The sequence below is a fragment of the Melopsittacus undulatus genome, chromosome 8 (genome assembly GCF_012275295.1).
Source record: "Melopsittacus undulatus isolate bMelUnd1 chromosome 8, bMelUnd1.mat.Z, whole genome shotgun sequence".
Classification (NCBI taxonomy): Eukaryota; Metazoa; Chordata; class Aves; order Psittaciformes; family Psittaculidae; genus Melopsittacus; species Melopsittacus undulatus.
Genome location: NC_047534.1, coordinates 15685280 through 15703483, shown reverse-complemented (window position 1 = coordinate 15703483; position 18204 = coordinate 15685280). Strand labels below are relative to the sequence as shown.

Below are 18204 nucleotides of genomic sequence, written 5' to 3'. Positions count from 1 at the left end.
TTCCCATAGAATTAGAAGAGGAAGAATTCAGACAGATTGTATGGGTACATAACTTGATACCTTGGGTAAACTGTGAGGTACCCTTCATGTGAGGTTCTCGCCCAGGCACATTAGACACTGGAATACTATTTTCTCTGTAAAAGAAAATAGGAAATAAGAGATGTTTTTACGAGAGTTCAATACATCATCTGAAAATTTAACACTAAATTTCATAAAAGATTTAAAGTTATAATCTTGTAAACTCTCTTTAAATTGCAATATGTGGGGATTGTACAGGATTTTCTTCTTTCAAAATACATCAACAGGAATTAACACAGTGGAGTACCTAATGAAAGTGAGTCTAAAGAAGTCTGTGGGGGTTTAGATTCAGAGCCTTCCAATAACTACCACAGGAATGTGCCAGACCTGAACAGAGGAGCAGGGACATCTAGTGGGCAGTTGCTTCACGTCTCTCTACAAGGCATTGGATTTGTGAAGGATGGGAATATTTTTTTAGACTTGACAGGATAAAAAAAAGGGTTTCAGAAAATCAGATTTTCAAGACAAGAATGTACTGTCATCAGCTAAAGCCAGTCTTTTAGTATGAAACAAACCTATAAAATTCAATTCAAAGCAGCATTTGAAATAACCTTTTCAAACTCTAAGTTATTAACTAATAACTATTTAAGATATTTAATATCTGAATTTGTGCTTTCCAGTGATTAAAGCTGTTCACTTACCCATTTCTGCTTTTTTTTTTGTGTTCCTGCTAATGTAGTAGCAATAATATAAGCAGACCTGCTAGCGGTGGTTTTAACACTGAATATCTAAATCAGCTCTGATTAATGCTGAAATGCATTGCTGAAACCCAGAAGGATTGGAAAGCACCCTCAAACAAGGGTAGAGGAGACCAGACTGGGAAACAGCTGATAATCACTGTTAGGCAGACAGTTATTTAACACGGAATTGATGTGGTTCTCAGAGATGCTAAAGGATTGATGTGACTTTTCATCATTTCCAAATCATGAGGACCTGTAAAGTTCTAGACTGGCAAAGTACTGAAATATTTGAGGTCACTACCTTTTACTCTTTTGGAGGTAGTTCTAACACACATGTAGCCCAAACACTCTAGAGTTAGATGTGGTGTATGTATATCATAAATGGAAGCCATTCATTGTGACTGAATCACAGAATTAATTTACACTCAACACATTTGCACTTCACTTTGTCTGGAAGCTTACTGGAAAACTGAGAACATTTTTATTCCAGAAATTAGATTATTTTGATTGCTTGATCTTTTTCTGTTTGTAGAAGAAACCCAGATGACACATAGCTTCAGTTCAGTTGCTAATTAGGGAGAGAAGCCTTTTGTGCTTGATGCGTCTATTGAGTCATCCAACTGACAACTGACCTGATAACATTTCTCAGATCTATGTGTCTTGATGGTGTAACAAGGGGTTCAGCATACTGGTGTTCAGTGTTCTGATCTGCATTGCTGCCACCCTCTACAGGTTTGCTTCAGAAGCTGTTAGCCCAGAATTAGACCTGTACATTCACTTTCCTTTTTTGAATACTTACGAAAAATCTGCATGACTTTGCTGTTGTTCATCATACAATAACTTAACACTACTAAGGTTTTAGCAACTTAAACAGTGAAATGAAGTAGGAGGTCATGGAAGTGTGCTCACAGATCATGCACAGTGCCAGAACCCAGAGGTGTAATAACTAGCAAATATGCTGCAAATAATTATTAAGATGGAATAAGGTAGAATGTATATAAGTAACTTCTACTTTTTTCTTATTGTGCTTTATTTCAGGTAGCTGAGCTTAAAATGGAGTTGAAATTGAGGGGATTACCAGTGTCAGGAACAAAAACAGATCTTATTGAGCGTCTGAAAACCTATCAAGATCTTAATAACAATGGGGTTGCTACTAGTAGCTCTGTTACAGCAGCCACCTCTACTGGGGCCACAGGTAACGCTGGGGAAGTGTCTGTGTCATTTCCTGTTGCAACACTAAATAAACCAGCAGCTAACACGATATCCAGCTTTCCTCCAGAAAAAACATCTACTGGACCTGGCTGCAAAGCAGTGAATACAGAAAACATTAGCTCTCCTTTGCCTGTATCTCCCTCTCCTTCAGAACAATCTAGTCTAAGCACAGATGACACGAGTATGGCAGATACTTTCACAGAAATGATGACCATGATGTCACCATCCCAGTTCTTAAGTACTTCGCCACTAAGAGCAAATACAACTGATGACAATCAGAATCGCAGTAGTGGAAACATCTCAACCATGGAGTTTGATGTAGCAGAAAAGGACCGAAAGCTTCAAGAAAAAGAAAAGCAGATTGAAGAGCTCAAAAGGAAACTGGAACAAGAGCAAAAACTTGTGGAAGTCCTGAAAATGCAACTTGAGGTTGAAAAACGGGGACAACAGCAACAGTCTCAGACTTCTGGTAACTCAGCTGCTTTGGAACAGAAGCAGTTCAATACTGCTGTCAAAGATGAAAATGCCCTTACTGATTGCTCTAGTACCAGTCAATCTGTACCTGTAGCTAGTCATTCTTTAGGACAATCAGTATATACTAGTGGCCAGAATCCAGTTGCCAAAAAGGCAGTTGTTATCAAGCAGGAGATACCTGTGGCCAAAGCTGAACCTCAGAATGCCATTTCTCAATTTTATGTTAATCCACAGCGGCAGCCACAAACCGCAGTTGTTGCCCAACCTCAAGCTTTATTAACTACCCAAGGAACTGCACAGCTGCTCCTTCCTCTGTCTATCCAGGGACCGAATTCTGCCACTGCAGTGCAGCTGCCAGTTGGAAATATAAAGTTGCAGGTAAAGGTGTTTTTATTTTTCCATAATGGAAACTGCATGGCACTATTTGAATAACTTACTATAATTAGGTAAATGTGCTGCTTGTAAGATTAACTTAAAAATCAGGCTTAGCCTTTTTCTGCTTTAGGTAAAAGGGCAGAAAAACTTAAGAGCCAATCTCTTTATAACTTCTTCTAGTGCTTGCTTGCTTTGCAACTTTTGTTCTCAGATACTTCCCTGAGAAGTACCTGCCTTTCCATGCAGTGTCTTCATGCACAGTTGGTGTTGATTTATATCAGCATATGCTACCAGGTTGTTAACTCCAAATTGTAATAGCTGTAAACCCAGGGCTTTAATTTGGGTACACCTGTTTGCAAAATGGAGTTTTGAACTTCTTTTGTGCTGATGCCTCAGAGTTAAAAATGTGAATGCTAGGTTGTAGGACCCTACTGGAACTATAAAAAGAAAACACAGTTACACAAATATTATTTCTAGATTGATTATAGGTAGTATCACAGTGAATAAATACAGCATAAACCAAGATAGTTTATAAATGAAGAGGTTTAAGAGTAACCTGACCAAACTGAAACAGTTTAACCTGTTGATCAAAGGTAGATACCCAGTGCTATTACTGGGACTAGATGAAATCTCTTGCCACCCACATTGTTACTGTGCCAGCAAAGTATTCTTTCAGCCCCAGCTTGTACTTGGCTGCTGTGGCATGCTGTGGGCTGAGGCTTTGGTGCTGTGTGTGCACAGTTGCATTTAGCAACATTTATGAGGGCTGTAAAATTCTGGTTCTTGCACAGTCCACAGTGCAAGAAGTGGTTCCTGGTAGTTACGCAGTCAGACAGATCTTTGTCTAAATTGTTCTGAAATCCTGCTAGCATTCTCTAACAACCATAAGCAGCAGCTTCTAGTATTTCATTTCACTGATACTGCAGAAGTTTTCCTAGCTACCAGCTAAAATTTTCTTTCCTGGGGTTAGACATGCTTCTTGCCTTTCAGTGGTCATTAAAAACTACTTTGGCTGTAGAATCATAGAATCATAGAATGGTTAGGGTTAAGAACCTTAAGATCATCTAGTTCCATCCCCCTGCCATGGGCAGGGACACACTACATCAGGTTGCTCCAAGACCTATCCAGCATGGCCTTGAACACTTCCAGGATGAGGCAGTCACAGCTGCTTTGGGCACCTGTACCAGTGCCTCACCACCCTCACAAACAAGAAGGAAAGAGCTCCTTCTATCTAAGCTAAATCTCCCCTGTTTAACTTTGAACCCATCACTCCTTTGTCCTATCACTACAGTGCCTGATGAAGAGTCCCTCTCCAGTATCCTTGTAGGCCCCCTTCAGATACTGGAAGGCTGCTCTGAGGTTTCCATGCAGCCTCTTCTCCAGGCTGAACTATGATCATCTTAAAAAAAACCTTTTTTCTTACATCATCAGTTTTGTTTTTCTCAAACACAGTTCTTATAATACTTTCTTGCTGGTTATGCTCTATCTCCTGCAGTATTTTCATTGCTCTTCACTTAATCCTCTCCACTTCGTCTTTATCTTCCTTAAAATTTCTAAAACCTTTTACCTGGGAACTCACGAGTAACAGAGTAAAAATTTTGTTTCCTATACACAGTTCACACTCATCCTTCCCAGAATACATGCTGTTGCCATTCTGCATAATCTATGCAATAGATTTTTACATTATGTAATTTACTGTGAGATACGAATAATGCATATATTTTATCTTCATCCTTTAGGCTCAATCACAAGCTGGAATACAGACCCCATCACAAATACCTGCTCCTGTTTCTTCCTCTGGCCTGGTCCAGACAGCACCTCAGATGCATACTCCACAATCAAAACAAAACATCACGCAGCATGCACTTGGTCATACCCAACAAATCAGAAAGGTTTGTGGATAGCAACAAGCATTAAGATACATAGTTGTGTAATTAATTCCAGGCAGTGTCATTTGCATCATATATAAACGGTCAAGTCACCTAACATCTCTCTACCATGTTTTTCTGTGTAATACAGTGGGCTTGCAACTTCTCTTTCCAACATGCAGGACTTTGTTTTTCAGTTGAAAAATACAGAAGGCTAAAGGACTTTTTCTCTTAATGGTAGTCTTCTGGCACCACTCTTACTACATTCTTCCACATGCTTGGCAGAAGTGGTATACCAGGTATTTTAGTCAGTTTCTCTTATTTGCTGCTGCTTCAAAATGGAGGATTCCTGTAGGCAGTTCTTAGGAGAAAGCTTTTCCCTATGTCTTCAGAGATTTATTCTTTTAAATTAGTTCCTTTTAGTTTTCCTGCTTTCCTTGTTGGTTTCATCCTTACTTGCTAAGAAAGCTATGGACTCAGATACTGAGGATGCAATTCCAGTGAGTCAGAACCCTACCATACCTATGATACATCTCTTCCTGAGTAATGCAGGCAGTGATTCAGAGAGATCCTTCTCTTCCTCAGTCAGTTCTGTAATGTCCCATTCCAAAACATAGATCAGCACTGGATGCACAGCTGAGAGTGCCAGTCCAGTCATGTTCATATGGTAACACAGACCAATCCAACAGCACCAGTCATCACAAAAGAAAGGGCTTTCTCTTCCTCTGAGCCTTCTTCAGTTTGACCTCTATTATTAGGGACTCAGAGATACCTTTATTGCTTCCTTACCAGTGCTTACAACCCTTGGGCTCCTATCACTTAGTACTGTCACTAGGCAAGGTTTTCCAGCCTGTCTCAAGGAAAGAGTAATTCAGAAACAACTGAGATTTCAAGATGAAGAGGCTAATTCTTATGGTAATTTTCCTGTAACTGTTAAAAAATATCTAAGCCTTCTAAACTTATGTTTCAGATTACAAAAGTGCATCATAGAAACCATGTTCTGTCTGTGCAGTGTCCTCTAATCTGCTTTTCCTAAGGCTCTTGTTCCAGATAAAAGTTACCTCAAAAGATGTACAATTATGCCCTGCCATTTTCTAGATGCCTGGCTAATAAAGGGGAGCACGCTAAATGCACATAACCACTCTTCAGACTGCTTGTTCAATCTGTTTCATTTCATCAACACTGAGCTTATCCTACAGAAGTCAAAACTGACATAGAGACCCAAAAAGAGATCTCATCCAGGTTCCCTGGCATTTGATGAGGGGCTGGCTAATCTTACCTCATTAGTTTGACAAGTCCCATATAGAAATTTTCCAGTCATCCTAAGGTGTATACTTGTGCCAAACTAGCAGTTTGCTTCATCTGCTGACTACAAGTTCCTTGAAATGATTGCAGGAGATAACCAGGGATTGAACCCTCTGGTCTTTCTGCCATTCAGATCAGTTGTCATGGAGACAGCACAGTTCCCAGCAGAGTTCCCTCTGCATCTAGCTGTCCCGGAGCTGAGCTGCCTGCCAGTCCTAGCTGGTTCTCTCACACATCTACTGCCAACTCTTACACAGGAGACCAGCAGCATAATTGCACTGTGTCTTTCATCAGTGTAAGATACTGGTGTGATATCACACATTAGGACAGTTTTTATGCATTGAGCATTAGCTCTACCTCTCTGCTGTTTACATTTCATAAGGGCTGGATATTTCAGAAGGCAGACTGAGCTAATGAACTGTGAGTGAATAATGCTACTTACTAATTTAACCTTTTTTTAGTGAAGTTGGTCTTTCTAATAGTTACCACCTCTATAAACAGGTTTTTCTCAGAACCAGTTTCCCTTGAATTTGTCTAGACTTTCCCAGGTAGCTTAGATTTTTATGTAAACCAGCTGATTATTCCATTTATTTTCTCCTACACACTTGAGATGTCTCTTCACATTGTAGCTACCGTATGGCCCTTGTCTCATTACTGAATGAACTTAAAAACATCTCTTCAGACATTCCCCCCAGTGCCAGACAGCTGGAAAGTACAAGTTTTCACAGATGATCGAGGGGGCTAACAGACACTGGATCAAAACATTTCACAGCAGACTTAATTTGGTATTTAGATGGTACTCCACAAAGCTTATCATAGCTTCCAATCCATCCCTGATCTAAGATTTGTCACCTTTGTCATAAAGGTATCTGGGAATGATAACAGTCTTGCACACTCATATATTCATAGCCCTTCTTTCTCTCTTAAGAATACGGGAAGCAGGATACTGCTGGCAGTCATTTGCAATGACTGTATGGACTATCAGTTGAAGAAATAAAAAGTTTATATATCAGTAACCAAATTTATAGTTGATACCCAAGTTCATCGCTTATACCTTTTGCCTTTCCCTCACTATTCATAGATATTTTTAGATAAATTAGAATTATATGGCACAAACCAAACCATTCTATCTTAAAGCAAGGACAGGTGTGGATATATATACTATTTTTTTATCAGATTAGTTAGTTTTATTGACTGTCCACTAGGTGGGGAAATCATGTTGCTGGTAATAAACTGTTTCATACTCTGCTGAATGTATTTGGGAAAAATTGTATAAGTGCACTTTCCTCATGCTTCCTGAAAAATTGCAGGGAAATATTTTTAGTTATCAGTTATGAATGAAACTGTGTCACAGCACAAAGTTTCTTTCAAACAGTAGTTGTTCTAGATTTACAAATTATTCCACCAGAGGTAAAAATCAGTACAGATAACAATCCCTTAATAGGGAATTTAAACAAGCAGGTCTTAAAATTTATTAATGTCTTTTACCCAATGTTATTAGTTAAAAACCCAACACAGCCTAAGACTGATGTATTAATCCTTTACAGGTTTTTCCACCCACCACATCAAATACAGTATTTTCCTATCAGACTGCACCAGTTACAACACCTTCACAGTCTTTTATTAATGAGACATCAAACTCTAACATTCACACTGGTGGTAACCAGGTCCCCTCTGTGCAGAATGGACCTACAACGCCGAATAAGGTAAGGTTAGCCCCACTGTGTTCCATAAAGTTCAGGTTTATATTATTGCTCTTAAAGTACATATCGCAGCTCACTCAAGGAGGGAGAAAGTTTTGTAGATTTTAATAATGTATGTGTGTATGTACATGTGAAGAGACTATTATTTTATCCCTCAGAGTACCTGTACTGTTGATATTTGTTAATATGTAGATCAGGATGACAATTCAATAGAATTGTAGAAATGTAGAACTTGGTCAGCTTGAATTCACTAAAGCCTATTGTTTAGTCACTGTTTTGTTATTTCATGCAGCCTCCTTCTCCATCTCAAGCCCAGCCTTATATTGTTCAACAAACCCTCTTCAACAACACAGTATCCAAGACAAAAGATCCTCCTCGGTATGAAGAGGCCATAAAACAGACCCGCAGTATTCAGACATCGCACCGTGAGGTAGTTATTTTCTCCTTTTAGTCTATTAAAACCATCTTTTTTTTCTTTAAATTTATCACAGCCATTGCTTATTTTAGTACTTTGTTTGGTGTCAAGATTGTCTAACATACCCTGTTACTGTTTTCATAACTGCGTTTAACTACAGGACTCCCGTTTCGTTATTCCTTTTTATTAAAGTAATAGACAGATGTAAGTAACTCTTACAATATTCAGTTGGCAATACATATAATGGGATAATGCTGCTATTGCTACTTAATAGCTAGCCTTCACCCAACTTGTTTCAAGGATGTATGATACCCAAACTTCAGGCTTAAAAGAGAGAAAGTGCATTCAAGCAAACTTGAGGATAATGTGTTTGTGTTTATACACATTTAGGCAGACATTGTATGCATGAGCCCAGGTGCGTGCCTGAAAAGAATCTATATTTAGTGAGCTTGATGAATAGTTCTACAGACTGCTTTGTCAGTTTACCATGATACCCTTTCATGTTGGAGGAAAGCTGCAAACAAAACTAATGAGCGTCCCTAACCTCATGTGTTTCAGAACTATTCCAAAAGATAAGGTATTGCAGTGACTTAGTATCGGTTGCTCGTTTCATGGTGGCAGACACTCAGACAGAAGCATGAGTTTCTAATGCCATTCCATATGTTCTTGGCATGTGTGAGCATCCTCACAGTGAAGGCACACAGGTCTTACATGACTGACTGCCAGTTAGCCTCCTCACTGGCCTCTCTTCAGGAGCTAGATCTTGGGATGATAAATTATTTCACATCTCCACAGTATAACCAGAGTTATACCAGGTTATAACAGTTATACCAGACAAAGATTATAATAGAGTTATACCAGAGTATAACAAATTACTTCCCATCTACGGAGTAAAACAGTGTTTTAAAACAGTGGTTTAAACCACTGTTTTAGTTTTTGAGACCATCATGAAAGTCTCTGTTTTTCCTGGACAGTTTTTGAAAGAATGGGTTTGTGGGGATTTTTTTAACTTTTGCTTAAGGTTCAGATATTCAGGAGATGGCTGTTTAAAACAAACAGATAAACAGTTGATGAAAGCTTCCCCTCCCCTTTAAAAAAGGAAAGAACATGAAGCTACAGATTGGAGAAAAGATAAAAAAGAAAAAATACCCCAAACCTACAATACCAAACACAAACAAGGCAACAACCAACAAACCCATACCTAACAAAATGCATCTTGCATGATGGCTGTTCACAGGCTATCTCTGAAAGAAAGCATTTCAGGGTGCACCCCCCAAAGCACGGCAGTTATTCCAGGTACTTATCATGGTACAAGACAGGGTTAGTAATTGTCCTTCTTAGTCCTAGTTTTCAACACCTCTTTTCTGGGTTGCCTTCATGAAATCTGTCTTGCTTTTCAGATTTTTTCCCTATTCCTTTGTATTGAAAATGACCACAGGGATTCACAGGTGTCTCTCCAAACTATTTCTCTGTTTTCTAGATTGACAGTTTCATATGAATTTTAGTCTTGATCATAGGTTAGTACTTCTGTACCATTGAGAAGTGTTAGGCTCAGTCACCTTAGGCATAAACACTACATGAAAAAGAATAACTCTTTTCTCATGCACTACAGATTTCCAGTGCACACAGTCAGCAGATGGATGATCTTTTTGATATTCTCATCAAGAGTGGAGGTAAGCTAAATGACATCTTTCTGATACAGAGATTTAAAACCAGAGAATAAAAATTCAGTACTATACTCAAATGAATGAAAGAATTCTCCCAGGGAGAGGAGATAGAAGCTATACAAACTAGATGAAACTTGTATTTCTGAAAGTTTGCATTAATTATCTATTAAAGGAAACATTTACCAAAACACATGCAGTCAAACTGCTGTGGAACTTCTCTGCCCAGGCAGAGAAGCCCAAGCAGACGTCTGATAATCCACACAGCATTCAAACAATGAAAAGAATGCCTTAGGTTACCACAGACGTATTTTATCAAAATTGGAAAAATTGAGCAAGTCCATATAACATATATTGAAATTACACAAAAAATAGAGTAAGAGTTAAAACAACGTTGATAACAAAATTTCATTAAATATAACTGTGTATTATCAGTTCTTAAACATCAAAGACACATTACCAGAAAGAGTATGTATGAAGTACATCAAGGCATTGATGAATAAAAACTTTCTATGTCAGTTAACATAAGGAAGCTATCAGAAAGCAGATGAAATAACTGGAGTAACATACAAAGGTAGCTTTGCAGTAGGAGGCGGCTTTCAGGCATAATTAGGCTTTGTAGACCAAGAAGCCATTCCAATACTGGGAAATGTTCTGGTGACAAGCAATTCAATTAACTTAATGTTTTGTACTACTGTCATATATCGATCTTGGCAGCCACGAATGCCAGGACAGAAGTGACTGATTGTGGGCTATTAGAAGATTTTAGCTGTATTCTAAACATTGCAGTATTTTCTCTTTTTCAAAGCAAATTGCAAAGTCAGCTGAAGAAAATGGAGTAGACAGTGACAGACTGAGATAAGTGACCTGTGCAGTGAACAACGCAAGCTAAATGGAACAATGCTGTCAGTGCTTTTATTGAAATATTGCATGGGTAGTTTGAACTGGAGCAGAGGATGTACAAACATTGCTGTGCTTACTTAGATCTTCAAATGTTACGTTACTAAACCTATTTGAAAGTTTGTGAAGTTGCAATAAAAAGGCAGCTGTTTCCTGATCATCTTAATGAAAAACAAAGTAAAGTATTCAGGGCTCTTGTTACTTACATAAGTGAGTTCTACAATGAAATTTTGTTTATTAAGGCACCTCAAGAGTGTGAGAGGGTAATCCTTTTAATAGATGCTCTTACAGGTTTTAAGGATGTGTGATTTGCTTGGAAAACTGGTGCAAAATACATTGCCAGGTGTACTTTTGGTGGTAGAACCATCACCTGTGTTAGAGGATTTATTTCCATGTTCTTGTCTGTCTAATCTTACTTTTGGATTCCATTAATGTATAAGAATTAACTGGAACTTATACTTTATTTCCTTTTATTGTTAATGCCACTATCTTATATGGAGCGTCTTGACAGAAAGAGTAGTTTTAGATCCTAGATTGATCTCTGTGACTCTGATCACCATAGTACTAAACAGGGATGGAACTGAAAATTGGAAATGTGTTGGTTCCATAATTATTCTGATTAGTCAGAACTATAAACATGAATGAGGTAAAGTTAACATCTAGAAAATTGTTCCTTTTTTCATCAATATAAATATTCCGATTGGCTGAAATATTACTGAAAGCAGAACTCTGGAACTTGTTTTAAAATACTTTGTTGTTCACAGAGTACCTGACATAACCTTATGTATGTAGGGTTAGCATGTCAGAACAGCAAAATTGCTCCTACTCCGCTGAGTTCACTGTGGAAGCATCTCAAAGTGTACAAAAAAGCGGTGGATGTTTTAAGCCTAAGGATATGTCATTATCTTTTCTGTATTCAATAGTGGGGTGGTTTTGATTTTATTACAGAGATTACCCTTCCAATAAAGGAGGAACCATCTCCCATTTCTAAAATGAGACCAGTAACAGCCAACATCACTACAATGCCAGTGAACACAGTGATATCCCGCCCACCACCACAGATCCAAATGGCCCCTCCTCCTGTATCGTTAGAACCAACCACCAGCTTGTCTATAAGTTTGGAAAACCAACTTGAAGCCCTCTTGGATGGAACTTTACCATCAGGTAATGAAATTCCTCAACTGACAAGCAGTAATGAGGACAGAGAGTCATTTTCTTTGATTGAAGACCTCCAGAACGATCTACTTAATCACTCCAGCATTTTAGATCACTCTCATTCACCCATGGAAACATCCGACCCACAGTTTAGCAGTAATAATTCCTGCCTGTCTCTTGACCTTCCTGATGCAAATTTGGACAATATGGAATGGCTAGACATCACAATGCCCAGCTCCTCATCGGGACTCACTCCGCTCAGTTCTACTGCCCCCAGCGTGTTTTCCACTGACTTTCTAGATCCACAAGATCTACAGTTGCACTGGGATTAATCTGTAGTCAACAAGAACACAACCTGCGAGTCTCTTTACAGCAGAGGTCCATTATTATATTATTCTGATTGCAGTTAAGATAAATTAAGACAGTAATGTTTGGAAGAACAAATGCTTGAAGCTAATTCCATACTGATTTTCAAGTTTACAACAGTGAATTACTTTGTGCTCCCAGCAGTAATGCAGATCAGGGTCCTCTGAAAGCTGTATTTCATAATTCAAGAAAGGATGATTGTACTTACCGATTAAAAGTACCCCAAGGTAAAATACATCACAAATATTTAAGAAAGAAGTTATGTCTTTGACTTTGTAATGCTTAAATGAGAAACACAACGTGGCTAAACTTAGAGAAGAAAATGTCAGATTTCAGCCAACTGTATTGACACAGTGAGCAAATGTTTGGGGGAGGGGGAGGTATCGCTGCACTTCATTGTTCCTGTGGATAGCCTGAGCCAGGTTCAAAATGAATTGTGAGGGCAAAGGCAAGTAGAAGCACTGGCTGGTTCAGTGAAATTTCATATATCTAGTCTTTTAATTTGTTCAAGTTGTTTTTATATTTTGGTTTTGTGGTTTTTAAAACTCTTCCCCTATACTTTAATCATGAGGGAAGAATTTAACTGCATCCAAAGGGATATTAAGTGTAACTGCAAGAAATCCACTGTACCTACCCCAGGTAATATTGAGAACACTGAATTTTCTATAGCAATGCTCTGGATTTAATAACTAGGTTTTAATCTGTATATCAGACAGTTATTTGTATACTCTTTTAACTTTGTATAGCTTATTTTTGCAGAGGGGAACAGTGGTCTTCAAACGAGATTACTGCAATGGAAATTATAAATATCCTAATTTACTGTATGCTTGAGGATATTTGTTAGATCGTTGAATCCAGTATCTCAGCATATTAGAACAATTTGAGGAAGTAGAAAAGTTCAATTCATGCTGTTGTGCATTATGATCCTGCAAGCATCTATCCCAGTGCCCTCAATAAAAGATGTTTGTAGTATCAGACCAAGTTGCAGGGACAGTACTGACAGGACAGCCATCATTTCTTATTGAACACTTTATCTATTGAATAGCTTTGTCTACCACTACATAACATCAGGGAAGCTAAACAGAGAAGCTGCTCAGTGAGAATCCTAAATAGCAGTATCAAGATGTACTGTTTCATGGTAAGACATATTTCATACCTGAAATAGATAATTGCAAATATTAAGCTCTTACCTCAAAGCACAGCACATGGAAATACTATTTTTTAAGCCCTTAGTAATTTTTTTCAGTCTATTATGAAAGCAGGTGGAAGAAAAAACAAAAGCACAAAATGCAAATGAAGTAAAATACTCTGACATTCTATGTTTGTCTCTCAGGTGATAGCTGTTAAATGTTACCATAGATGATGTAGGCTGATAATCAGATATAAAATTGGAATTATTTCCTACTAGGGATTTCCTAAATTAAGATAAATTCTCCTGTTTCCTGAGTGTGGAAATGCAATAGTATTTTCTAGTCTGAAAACTGAGCTTATTGCAGAATTCCTTCCTCACCACTATCTTTCAAAAATTAAACTTTTTAGGAACTAATGGAAAAATGCCCTGAAGCTTTTGTTTACTTCTTAGAGTAATGATATGTGTCAGAGTATCAAAGAAATAATGAAAACAGAAAGTAGCTGTTAACTATTTAGTGACCTCTGTCACATTTTATGAAAAAGAAAATCACCATAGTGTCATGGTAACATGAAACAAAATACTGTTGTCAGAAAGTGTTGTGGAATTAACTGCAGATTTATGTCTCCAGATGCACAATGCAACCTGGTTTACTAATATTACACAATTCCATTGGCTTCAGATAAAATAGTGAATTATATCAGTGGTTTAGGGTTTAAACTGGCATCATATGTTTGCATCATATCCAGCTACCAGAACTTTAAATCATTATATATCTTCAATAGTTTTACAAGCCAGGATTTACTTTAATCTGAAACTAAGTAAAGAAAAACAGTCTGTGGAGATTTTCACAAAAAAAGATGAAGCTGAAAGACAACCTTCCTTAGTGCTTCTTGCTGTGCCTACAATACTTGAGTACAATACTACACATGGACTGTCTGCCTTAAAATTTCATGGTATAGGACTCTCCAGTAACGCTGAACAAACACGTTCAACTTTTTGCATTCCTTTTCATCATATGATCTTTGGAGCTAATACTCTGAGATACTAAGTGCCCTCAGCTGTTAAGAGAATAGCAATTAAGGACTCTTGGTCTGATAGGAACAACTTTGAATGAAATTTAGTGTTCTGCAGTACTGTCAATTTATTATGTGTAATACACCAGACATCATACCACGTACATGTGGTTAGAGTTACCCCTTGTTGACCCTGCCTTCCGATTAAGAGGCAAGTAAATTCATTTTTAGAGGACAGATAAACCTAGAGCAACTGTACTGTCATTTTGATGTGCATGTAAATAGAGCTTAAAACTGGCAAAGTCATCTTGCTACAAAACTATCCTTAGTGGCAGTGTAGAATGTTAACTAATCCATAGGAATCTGTGTGCAGAAATAAACCCAAACAGTTGAGATGTGTTGTTATCAGTACAGCATAGCTTTCTACTCTAAGAGTCTATTTGAAAAAAATAAAAAAATAAAAAATTAAGGGATCATTTTCGTTTCTGAAGTACAAATACTCTAGTGTAGGGAATGTGTGATTATTTTTTTGTACATTTCAGACTTGTGTATTAAACCTTATATATAATGGTTTGCTTTAGACTTTGTTCTGAAATGTGTATTTGCCATAATTATAATGCCTTTTATGGCAGAAATAGGTTTGCTTAAGACTTCTGTGTGTGCATGTTTTACATGACAATTTTTGTCACACAAGTACAATACATCTTTCGAAATTTAATCATGACCATGCAGTTCGACTGTGCAGAACTGAATACTTCTCATTAAGAGAACAGTTGCAAAAGGAATGCACTGACATTAAATTAGCCATGTAATGGCTGCAGTATACTAATGGAACATATCCCATCAAATGTGTTGTTAGTAGATCCTTCAAAGTAATTAGGAATGCCATTTTATCAGTGTGAAAATCAAAAGTTGGCGTTTACACTTCTAGACACTGAGAGAGCTCAGACATGTTTTGCAAGTCAAGAGGAGTGACATCCTGCATTTAATACAGAAATGGTATTGGTTATGCACTTTTTGTGCCATCCAGCATTAGATAAGGCAAGTAAGTTTACAGGCAATTTTTTTTTAACATTATAAATATTTCAGAAATCTTTGTCATAAATATAGCAGTTCTCTCTGAGAATAAAATGTATTTATGGCAGTTGTTCACTACAGAAATTTAGAGTCTAATCCAGCAATGTGGGCTTGCAGAATCAGACCTGTAAAAAGTTGAGGCAACAGCTTGCCACAGCTTTTAGAAATAATCACTACTTAATACTGAAATTTCTTTCGAAGGTACTTCTAAATTCACCACTAGGAGTTACGTTCAAGGAAGCTGGTGATCAAGATGGAAGTTTCAATGTTAAACTTCAATGTTTTGTATCTCAAACATTCAGATGCCTGAAGAGTGCAGGCACTGTAGTTGGAAACCAGGCACAAGCTGCTGAACTGTTTTCAAGGCAGAGAAAATGCAATCACAGAATACATGTAACTGGAAGGGCATTATTGAATCAAACTCAGTACAGCTCACCGATATAAACTTGTTATTTGGATGACATCTTCAGTGTATTATAAACTTAAAGCAAATCCTATTAAAACTGGAAAAAAAATCATTTATCTCTAGTTAATGATCTGTTGAAACTTTATATTGTGGTCTATTAAGTCACCTTTTGATGACTTCTAGACCATACTACAGATGATTTTTAACACAAGATATGTGGAATGGAGTTGCATATAGTATACACGTAGCCAATAAAGAGCATCCATAAAACCTGAAGTTATCTCAAATATTCCTTTTATACCAATTTGCTAGGAATTCATAAAAAGTGCAAAAAAAGAGACACCTACATCATTCTGTAGTGTCCATTCTGACTAAAGACTTTTTAAGTCAAAAGTGCATATTTTTAGAAATCTAGCCAAAAAGCCATTCTAGCTATGAGAGAAAAATCTCAATAAAAAGCAGGGGATGGTTAATAACTATATAATCATACTATTTTTATAAAAAATACAGCTCAGATATTCAAAAGACAGCCTAAAATAAATTATAATAATATAAAAATTTAAATAGGAACCAAAGTATTGCCATTTATATTGCCAAAGGAGGCACTTTGTATTTTGAAGCACAGGAAATTAAGTCCCCAGAAGTATTATCCACACGTTTTTTAAAATTAAGGATGTAGATATTTTGAAAGCTGGTTTTGATGTTTAACAGTACAGATTTGTTTTTGTTGTTTGAGAAATTTGTATTAAGTACTAGCACAGGCTTTTTTCCAGATAGGATTTTTCTTCACAGTACTGCTTGCAGTAGAAATAATGCTAACCCTAGTAGGTGTTTCTCTTCTTATTTTCATAGTCATAATTATGTCTTAGCATCTCATTTTGTGGAAAGAAGAAGATAGACACCTGTCCCTAGGGCCCTCTTCATTTAAGCACTACTTTACTAAATGCAAATTATGGCAATCAGGGCGTCAGTTTATGTATTGCCTTTCTATAAGAAACCATGATGCCTTTGTATTTGCTGTTTGCACCCCTAAAATCAATTCCATATGTCTGAATGCCATATGTTTTGCACATTGTACTGTATATATGTAATGCATACTGTATTTTTATATGTGTACTACATTTATCAAATATTTTGTACATAGTGGCAATATTGTAGCTACTGAGGAAATGTTTGATATTTCAGCATTTTTGCTAAGTGTCTCAAATAAAAAAGGAAAACTGTTCATTTGTCCATGCTTACTAATTAAAATGAAAACTATCTTTAATAATAATCACAAAATCAGATTAATAATAATCACAAAAATTGTGACATTTGGCCTATATTCTAAGTACATTCCTAACAAAAAAAAAAATCTGCACTTACACAAACCCCAAAAGATTGATGGTTTATCTTCAAAATCAGCCAAAATCTGTAGGAACAGACTTCCTGTACTCTCACAGTTTAGGTCTGGACTTTTTCTTTTTCTTTTTTTTTTTTTTTAAAGCAATACTATTACATTAATTCCTTTTGTCCTTTTGTGTTTTCTGTTCTTTTCTCAAGAGCAGGTAGGGTAAGAACTCAGACTTGTCAGTGCTTTTGTCACTTTAAAGTAACACAGGTAAAATACAGATGTGATACTCTTCTGTAGATTTTAAATGAAGTGGCTTCATAAAAAAATAAAGCAATTGCAATCTATGAGCTTTATATATAATGCTCATAATCCATACAGTCCTCATTTCGTAGTTTGTGCCTGGATTTTTTATATGATGTGCAGCTACTTGGGTTCACCCCCAAACACAAGCACAGACCTAAGCAGCTGTGATAGTGCAATTGCAGAGACATATTAAGCAATTTTAGACATTCCCTGCTCTTTTCCACAAGGGAAATACACCTTATTTTAAAAGTCTTCTAAAGTCTTAACACAGAAGAGGACTTAAAATTATGTAGTGCATGCAGTGGTGGTGTATGACTGCATAGGGGTAGTAAAGAGGTCGCTGAACAGCACTAGTTTAAACCCATCCCCATGAAAAAGAAAAATTGATCAAAACTCAAGATGCTGCAATAAGACTTGGTGAAATATAACATAACATGATTCTGGTGCATACTTTGTTAACAAGAGTCAAGTCTCTAGCAAAATTTTCTCAGGATAATCTCTTGAGTGAGTCCACAGTTATTTCCTGGTGGAAGGGGAACAAACTGCAACACTGAAGTCATGTATAAAAGAAGCCGCAAGAAAAATGGAGGGAGTCATTGTTCCGGCTCATGGTGCCTGGGTGAAAAGGAAGGAGGAAAAACCTAGAGATTTTTCCACTACAAGTGAGATTTTTTCAGGGAGTCAAAAACAACATTTTGAAATACAGACTGAATGGGACATGCTAGACTTGAGAACCTCTCGTGTC

At 37.1% G+C, this 18204-nt stretch overlaps 1 protein-coding gene across 2 annotated transcripts in view; it reads left to right on the top strand.

Annotated features, from left to right (window-relative positions):
* Positions 1-17050, top strand: part of MRTFB (myocardin related transcription factor B) — a 79972-nt gene extending 62922 nt beyond the window's left edge. For both annotated transcript variants that reach the window (XM_034065508.1, XM_031050329.2), the window contains 6 exons: positions 1797-2822; positions 4559-4711; positions 7540-7698; positions 7988-8125; positions 9723-9783; positions 11623-17050. In XM_034065508.1, coding sequence (XP_033921399.1) covers positions 1797-2822; positions 4559-4711; positions 7540-7698; positions 7988-8125; positions 9723-9783; positions 11623-12161 — 2076 coding nt within the window. In that variant the 3' untranslated portion in view covers positions 12162-17050. The remainder of the gene's footprint in view (positions 1-1796; positions 2823-4558; positions 4712-7539; positions 7699-7987; positions 8126-9722; positions 9784-11622) is intronic.
* Positions 17051-18204: the final 1154 nt, after the last annotated feature.